This window comes from Notolepis coatsorum (genome assembly GCF_963971535.1).
Source record: "Notolepis coatsorum genome assembly, chromosome: 3".
Classification (NCBI taxonomy): Eukaryota; Metazoa; Chordata; class Actinopteri; order Aulopiformes; family Paralepididae; genus Notolepis; species Notolepis coatsorum.
The window spans coordinates 163,306,248-163,314,670 of NC_140167.1; the positions used below are offsets into that span (position 1 = coordinate 163,306,248).

Below are 8,423 nucleotides of genomic sequence, written 5' to 3' on the forward strand. Positions count from 1 at the left end.
CATGAGAACCGAGCACAGTACACGGAGCTACGGATATGCTTAGAGACAATGATGGTGGATGTAGCTGATGAACGCCACAAGTATGCTATCCTATTGAAGCACCTGAAAGTGCCCAGAGCGCACAACATAGCGCTAGCTTATGCCACCTCTACGACCCCATACACCGCGGCTCTAGCAGCACTAGACCAAAGATATGGACGTATATGGGATTACGTAATACAAGAGATAAGGCATATTGACCGCCTACCCCCAGCAACAGACAATCGCTCACTAGACGACCTGTCTATCAAAGTACAATCCCTGGTAGGGATGCTGGGGGCGCAACGAGAAAAGGGTATGCATGAACTATACGCAAACTCGAACGTCGAGAGGATTTTAGAGAAGCTGCCGCCCGCCCGACAGGAGCGCTTCAGGCGGCAAAGAGACCACCGTGATCCTAACGGTCCCGAGCCATCCCTCCTAGACCTAGCCGACTTCCTGGCGAGAGAAGTCAGCAGCCTACGGTTGGACACGTTCGTGCGGAGCACACCAAGCTCCAGAGAGGGACCTAGGAGAGCAAACGATGGCCGAAGATCGGTGACTGTCATGCACCAATCAGAATCAGTACCGAGCAGCAAGAACCACAGTACCCCCTCGATGAAAGAGAAGTGGAAGATGGTGTGCCCGTACTGCGAAAAGGAACACTGGTTGTCACAATGTGACCTGTTCAAGAAGATGACCGCTGAAGAAGTGAGTCAATGGATAAAGTCCAACAGGCGCTGTTACCGATGTGCACGCAGTCACATGGCAGCCGAGTGCCGCCTCAAGAAGAGGTGTAGTCGGTGTGACGGAGCCCACCTAGATGTCCTACACGACAGTAACAGAAGAAAGCCTGCACCATCCAGCAGCACAAAGGCAAGTGTTATGTACATTGACCCCGCTAGCAGCAGCGGCGCCCAGGTGCTCTTAAAGGTGGTCCGCGTAACACTGAGTTACCAAGATAAGGTCATGGACACTTACGCCGTCCTTGACGACGGGTCAGAGAAGACCCTTCTCCTCGCGTCCGCTGCGGCCCAGCTGGGGCTGCGAGGGAGCGAGAACCAGATGACGATTCGGACAATAAGAAGAGACCTAAAGACAATAAAGGGCGAGAATGTATCCTTCACTATCGCAGCAAGCGGGCAGCCCGAGAGACGGTATAGGATTACTAATGCTTTCACCAGCCAAGAAATAGGACTATCGCAGTACACCTACCCCATCGCCAAGCTGATGGATAAATATGTGCACCTGCGTCTACTCCCTATCCCGCTCATAGACGGTGCCACCCCGACCCTGCTGATAGGCTCCGACCATGCAGACCTCATAGTCCCGATAGACCGGGTCCATACAGGACCCAGAGGTTGTCCTGCAGCAGTCGAGACCCGCCTAGGATGGACATTACAAGGCCCCCTCGCCAAGTCTCTTAACCGAACAGCAGCCACTAGCTGCCTCCACTCCAGAGCGACAGAAGAAGACACCACACTCCTGCAGCATGTCGAGAGGCTATGGACACTAGAGACAATGCCCTTTAAGAATGAAAAGAAAGACATTCGTTCTAAGGAAGATATTTACGCTATAGCCCTCCTCGAGCAAGGGACAAAGAGAGTCACAGTCAACGGAGTGATGAGATACGCAACTCCACTCCTGAGGCGAGAGGGAATGCCCACCTTTCACGCCACAAAAGAGGCGACGGAGCGGTATCTATTGAACACAGAGCGGCGCCTAGCCAAAGACCCCGCTCAAGAGGCTGTGTACCGCGCTGAGATTAACAAGCTAATCACAGCGGGACACATAAAGAAAATTGACATTAAAGAGGCCGATCAGACGACCGAATCATGGTACGTGCCGCACCACAAGGTCCACCACAACGGCAAGGATCGTATTGTGTTTAACTGCAGCTACCAGATCGGATCACAAAACCTGAATAAAGAGCTCTTGGCCGGCCCAACACTCGGCCCCTCTCTACTAGGCGTGCTACTACGCTTCCGCCAGGACAAGGTGGCTATCAGCGGCGACATCAAAGGGATGTTCCTGCAGGTGAGACTAGTGGAGGACAAGCCCCTGCTGCGGTTCCTATGGAGAGAGAGGATCGGAGATGAGCACCCAGCCATCTATCAATGGGAAGTCCTCCCTTTCGGAACCACATGCAGCCCATGCTGTGCTACGTTTGCACTACAAAAACACGTCGCAGAGGACCCAGCAGCAGATGAAGAGGTCCGACAAAGTGTGACAAATAGTTTCTACGTGGACAACTGTTTACAAAGCGTCTCGACGCCAGAAGAAGCCGAGGCTCTCCTACTCAAGCTCCGCGCCTCCCTGATCTCAGGCAGTGGGCCAGCAGCGACCCGCAAGTACTGCGCAGCCTCTCCCCCGAGGACAAGGCAGCGAGCAGCGACACCTGGATGGCGACCATCCCAGGAGAAGCCCAAGAAATGACACTAGGACTAGTCTGGCGCTTCAAAACAGACTCGCTCCATTATAGACACAAACCCCTGACCAAGGAGCAGGGAAGGCCGACGGCAATACCGACCACCAGACGGAGTGTATACAGAACACTCGCCAGACAATATGACCCGTTGGGATGTATTCTACCTTACACCACCAGGGCAAAGATGATTGTAAGAGCGCTATGGGACAAGGACCAGGGCTGGGACGATCCCATACCCGAACACCTTGCATCCACATGGAGAGAGTGGGAGACGGAACTCCGCTCACTCCCAGGTGTTAATATACGCCGCAGCTACTTCCCACCCACAGTGAGGCCAGAGACATGCAAGATCGACCTGCACGTATTCAGCGACGCCTCCGAAGTAGCCTACGGTTCGGTGGCCTACTTGCGTGCCCGAGAGGAGGGAGGAGAAATACATACTGCTTTCATCCTGGCTCGCTCAAGAATAGCCCCACGAAAGCAACAATCTATCCCGCGTCTAGAGCTCTGCGCAGCCCTAGCAGGAGCGCAGCTCGCCACGTTAATCCAACGTGAACTCACCATCCAGGTGCAAAGGACAATCTTGTGGTCAGACTCCACGACCGTACTCACATGGATCCGGTCTGATTCGTGCAGATACAAGGTCTTCGTGGGAGTCAGAGTCACCGAGATTCAAGAGTTAACAGAAGTAGCGAGCTGGAGGTATGTGGACACCAAACACAACCCAGCTGACGTCATCACCCGGGGAATGTCCCTGGATGACCTCACCCGTCACAACCTCTACAGTGACGGACCAGAGTTTCTCAAGCTCCCCGAAGAAGAGTGGCCTACACCCACCCCACGGGAGGCGAGTAAAGAGGAGGCCGAAAACAAGAAACCTATGTTCTGTGGATTGAACACACTCGTCTCCACAGACCCCGACATAGACGATTGCCTCACCCTACAGAGTGCGCAGCTAAAGACATTTCTGTGGCACCACCCAGAGGTTCAGCCCACGACTGACATTTCAGCAGCTGACTACGAAGAAGCAGAACTTCTTCTACTACAACGAGCCCAGAGAGACTCGTTCCCCGATGAGCTAGCCTGTCTACAGGGAGCCAAGCCCGTCCCATCAGACAGCAGACTGCTCCACCTAGCCCCCGAGAGCGACGCCCATAGTCTCATCAGAGTGGGTGGTCGTCTGCGGAGAGCCCCAGACTTACCGGATGACGTCAAGTACCCGATAGTCTTGAACAGCCGGCACAAGGTCACAGAGCTGATCATAAAGAAATACGACGAGGATGTGCACCACGCAGGGGCAGAGAGAGTCTTCGCGGAGATCAGACGTCGTTATTGGATACTGCAAGGGAGAGAAGCAGTGCGGCGCTTCCAGCGAACCTGTCTAGACTGTCGTAAGTGGCGAGCCCAGCCCAGTATACCCCGGATGGCTGACCTACCTCCCTGTCGCCTCCGACTCGGCGACAAGCCTTTTCACTCCACCGGTATGGACTGTTTCGGCCCGCTGTATATAAAGAAAGGAAGAGGAACCGAGAAGCGGTGGGGTATTGTATTCAAATGCATGACCACCAGAGCAATACATATCGAACTCCTTCCAACCATGAGCACAGACTCATTCCTTATGGCCTTCCGAAGATTCACATCACGGAAAGGAAAACCGTCTACATTATTGTCTGATCACGGGACAAACTTCAAAGGCGGAGAAAGAGAGCTGAGAGAGAGCTTCCAAGCTATGGGCCCAGAACTTAAGACCCACCTCGCTCCATCCCAGATTGACTTCCAGTTTAATCCCCCGAACGCACCTCACTTCGGTGGAACTTGGGAACGAGAAGTACGTTCTATAAAGACAGCCCTGTACGCCGTGCTTGGGGCCCAGACCGTGGCGGAAGAAGCCTTAATGACAGTCCTCACGGAGATCGAGGGAGTATTGAACTCAAAGCCCCTCGGTTACGTCTCAAGTGATGTAGCAGATGTCGACCCAGTCACCCCCAACACACTCTTGATGGGGCGGCTGGACCCCGCGCTACCCCAGACAATGTACAGGCCTGAAGAAGCGAACGGCCGAAGAATGTGGAGATACAGTCAAGTACTGGCTGACAAGTTTTGGAACAGCTTCCTACTCCACTACCTACCGTCTCTACAGACCCGCCAGAAATGGGTGAAAGAGAGAGACAATTTGACAGAAGGAACAGTCGTCATGATTATCGACCAGTCACTACCCCGAGCTATGTGGCCGGCTGGCCGCGTAAGCAAAGTGATCACCGGTGCCGATGGAAAGGTCCGAGCAGCTGAAGTGCTCGTCCAAGGGCGGATCTACACCCGACCCGTGGCGAGGCTAATAGAACTGCCAAGGCTCCCTGATACTATCGATGACGACCATGACCCCATGACTTTGTGAACTGACTGACCCTCACAGCGGACATTGAGTAGTGGACAGTGCGGTTAATCTGTCTCTGCTTAGCTAATTAGGTGGGACTAATTAGGGGGCGGCTGTTACGATGGATCAGATTAAACCGAATATATATATTTATTTATTGATATATATTGAATAGTATTTGTATATCGTTTGATATCCCTTGTATATTCCTTGTACATATACACGGAATATCCCTTTAGCCTAGTATAGCCCATAATAGTTCATTCTCTTATTGGACAAAAGGACCAGGCGCCAGGGGACCAGCCCCTGGCGTCAAGTTCAAAGGTACCGACGAGACATGTCCGTACTAGCCCCGGCTCCGCTCAGGGATACGGCTACCGAAATGAGAGTGGCACTATTTGTTCACCGTGCATATAAATATGGCGCAAGTAAATGTAGAAGACCCTTAGTCCTTTACCCTTCTACCCAACTTAGTAACAGAACGTGAAGCCTCACCCACGATACCACGTGCGGTGTAGTATGGCCTGTTTGGCCTTAGAATAGCATCGAGACCTCGTGCGAATTAATAGCTGAATTGTCAGAGTTTGGCACTGTACCGTCGAGTGCGACGTATTTCTATTAAGTAATAATAGTCTATCGTGTATGGTGCATCGTGCGGTTAGAGTTCTAAAGTGACCAGCATCTCCAACGCTTCCTCGTGTTATCTAGAGTCTTAACCAGGCTGGGCCGACCACATGGCGCCTTCATCCGAGGAGATCTAGACGAGGACCGAGGGACATGTACACTGGATTACCTACCCGACGACTGCTGAGCCCTATGCGGCTGGAATATATTTGCTTTGGTACTGTGATTTGTGGAGCGGATAATCGCCGACGCCTGTGAGTGTTGGATTTACCCCGAGAGGAGTCAAGTTGAGTCGGCGCTCAGAGTGACTGAGGTCGCCTAGCTTCTTCTTCATTGTGGAGCTACAGCCTACAAGAGAACCAAGGTGTATTCATCTGCGGATCAAGAGTCTACTGCACTGTCTTCTGTACTTGAAGTCTCCCTAGATATCGTTGACCAGACGGTCTACTACCGACGGCTCTCCTACCCCCCCTACCGGCTTACAACCGGGAGGACCCCTTCCAGAAGATCCCGCTATATCATTAAGTGTACCATAGATCTAATTCCCTAAGAGCCAGGTTGTATACTTGCTTCCTGCGTAACCAGAGATTGGACATTCAGTGTTGATTTGCCTACGAGTACTCATTTGCCTTACAAGTGCATTCAAATCATAAATGTAATAGTAAATATCATATGTACCTTTTGCTATATTAAATATTTGATTATTACCTTTGTGTGGAACCGATTTCATTGTGGGAAAGTGTTCATCATATTTAGATATCGTGTACTGTATGGCCAGTAGTTAAAGTACATAAAGCGGTAGTGGTTTAATGATACCATACTTATCAATACAGTCAGGGAATTGTACCCCTCAGTTACAATATACATAATAATAATAATAATAATAATAATAATAATAATAATAATAATAATAATAATACTTCCATACCAAATCCTTGGCAGAAGGACTCTGCTCTGGCAAAGGAATAGCTTTTGAGTTTGTCCTCTTCTCCGTGGACAAAGTGGTAGCATCTTCTCCCAAAAGGCACCCAGGTGCGCCCATCGGCCGGACAATCTGGACCAAAAACAACACCTCACTCGTACGAACTCACAGTGACTCCAGAATATCAATGACAACAACCACAGACACGTTCAAAGAGTCCTAGACCTGTTCATGTGATGAGCAGCTGTTTATCAAACACAGACATGCGTTGAATTGTGCTTTTACGCAAATACAGGCAAGTCCAAAGCTCCTATGTGAACCCTGACCTGCAGACTCTCAGTTCAAAGCTCCTATATGAACATTGAACCCTGACCTGCAGACTCTCAGTTCGAAACCACTTTTGGAGATGTGACGTGACCAACAAGTGTCTAGGGAATCAAGATGAGGCTAAAGTCACTGAGTCACCCAACCCCCCCCCCCCCAATGTACAGTTCCTTCCCCCTCAAATGTATATACTCTCTTTCTTAAACTCTTTTTGTACTCATAAACAGTACTGTATATTTGTAGATCTGGTATGTCATAAATGTCTAGCTGTAGCAGTACTGTCTATCTGTATGTCATGTATGTCATCTATAATGAATTGAAAATCGGGGACCCTTTATTAGTTGTCATACAGAAGTACAGAATACTTTTATAGAAAATGCTTCTTTCTGTTACGCTCCAGAGACTGTGCTAGACAAAAATAGATAAGTATAAAATAAAACAAGTATAGCAAGTATAAAATAGAAGTCTCGTACGTAGACACAAGTGTTCAGTATGTACATATGTACAATGTTCAATGCAGAGTAGAAGTAACTGAGTTACCATACAATATACTATACAATATACTAATATACAATATACTATATAGTGCAAAGGAGAAATGGGATGAGGTACAATTTACAGTAAGGTGTAATGAGGTATGGGTTGTAGTGCAAATTCTTTACCAATAAATATAAAGTGTGTTTAGTTGTTCTATAGCCCCTCACGAAAGGGGCTAGGTGTTCTAAAGTGTGTAAAGTGGGTGCTGCAGTGAGTTGTTTGTTTAAAGTGTGTGGATGTTTGATTGATTGATTGTGTGTGTGCTGTGAGTGCATTTGATGGTATATTGAGCTGTAGTGCATTGTACCCATTCTGCAATCTGTTAATAAAATGTTCAATCAATCATTCAATCAATCAAAGAAACGGGCCAGACGTTATTTGACCAGCGCACTGAACAAACAAACCAACCCACTGAGCAAGACAGCTAGAAAGACGCTTGGTTTCCAGAGACAATTGTCAACAGTCAACTCACCACCGGCGAAACACGACTGCAAATGAATCAGAAACGCAGCGACGCAGCACAGGGACGCGGGGGACAGGAGACATGTCTTCACTGGCTTCATAATCTGGTAATAATGGCACCAAAGTTTTCTGTTGTTGGAGTTGCTGCTCAACAACTGAGATGCATCCAGCTGCAGGACCACAGAACCCATACGAGGCTCCTCCCACTGCCACACTCTCAGGACCGCCACACTTTGCGGACCCACACTCTCCGGACCCTCGCTCCCATTGGCTGATTTGGGTCACGTGACCGTCCCACCCAATGGCTGAATTGGAGTATTGCACCGTGCAGGATTGATTGATTGATTGAAAACTTTATTAACAGATTGCAGAATGGGTACACGTGACCGTCACAGGCCCGGATTGATTGATTGAAAACTTTATTAACAGATTGCAGAATGGGTACAGTACAGCTCAATACACACAATTGTTAAGGGGATGCAGACCAGAGAAAGACCTCAATGCAGTACTGTTACATTTGTGACATACAGTAAATATATACAAGGGGGAGGGAACTGTACATTTATGATGAATTGAAAATGGGGGACCTTGATGTAAACAAGACTGGGGGGAGAGTGCCATGTCCGATTTTTCCTTGCACGATTTTGCGCGCCGCGTGGGAACAAATTCGAGACACATATTCGGTTGCAAAAAGGTGTCCCACGGTCTCTATGGCCGTGAATATTTTCACGCAG

The 8,423-nt window shown here is 49.4% G+C and overlaps 1 protein-coding gene across 1 annotated transcript in view; it reads right to left on the bottom strand.

Annotated features, from left to right (window-relative positions):
- The window catches only part of cd302 (CD302 molecule), a 28,202-nt gene extending 20,371 nt beyond the window's left edge, over positions 1-7,831 (bottom strand). Inside the window, exons 1-2 of the mRNA XM_084311653.1 lie at positions 7,700-7,831; positions 6,373-6,498 (exon numbers count right to left, since the gene is read on the bottom strand). Coding sequence (XP_084167779.1) covers positions 6,373-6,498; positions 7,700-7,790 — 217 coding nt within the window. The 5' untranslated portion in view covers positions 7,791-7,831. The remainder of the gene's footprint in view (positions 1-6,372; positions 6,499-7,699) is intronic.
- Positions 7,832-8,423: the final 592 nt, after the last annotated feature.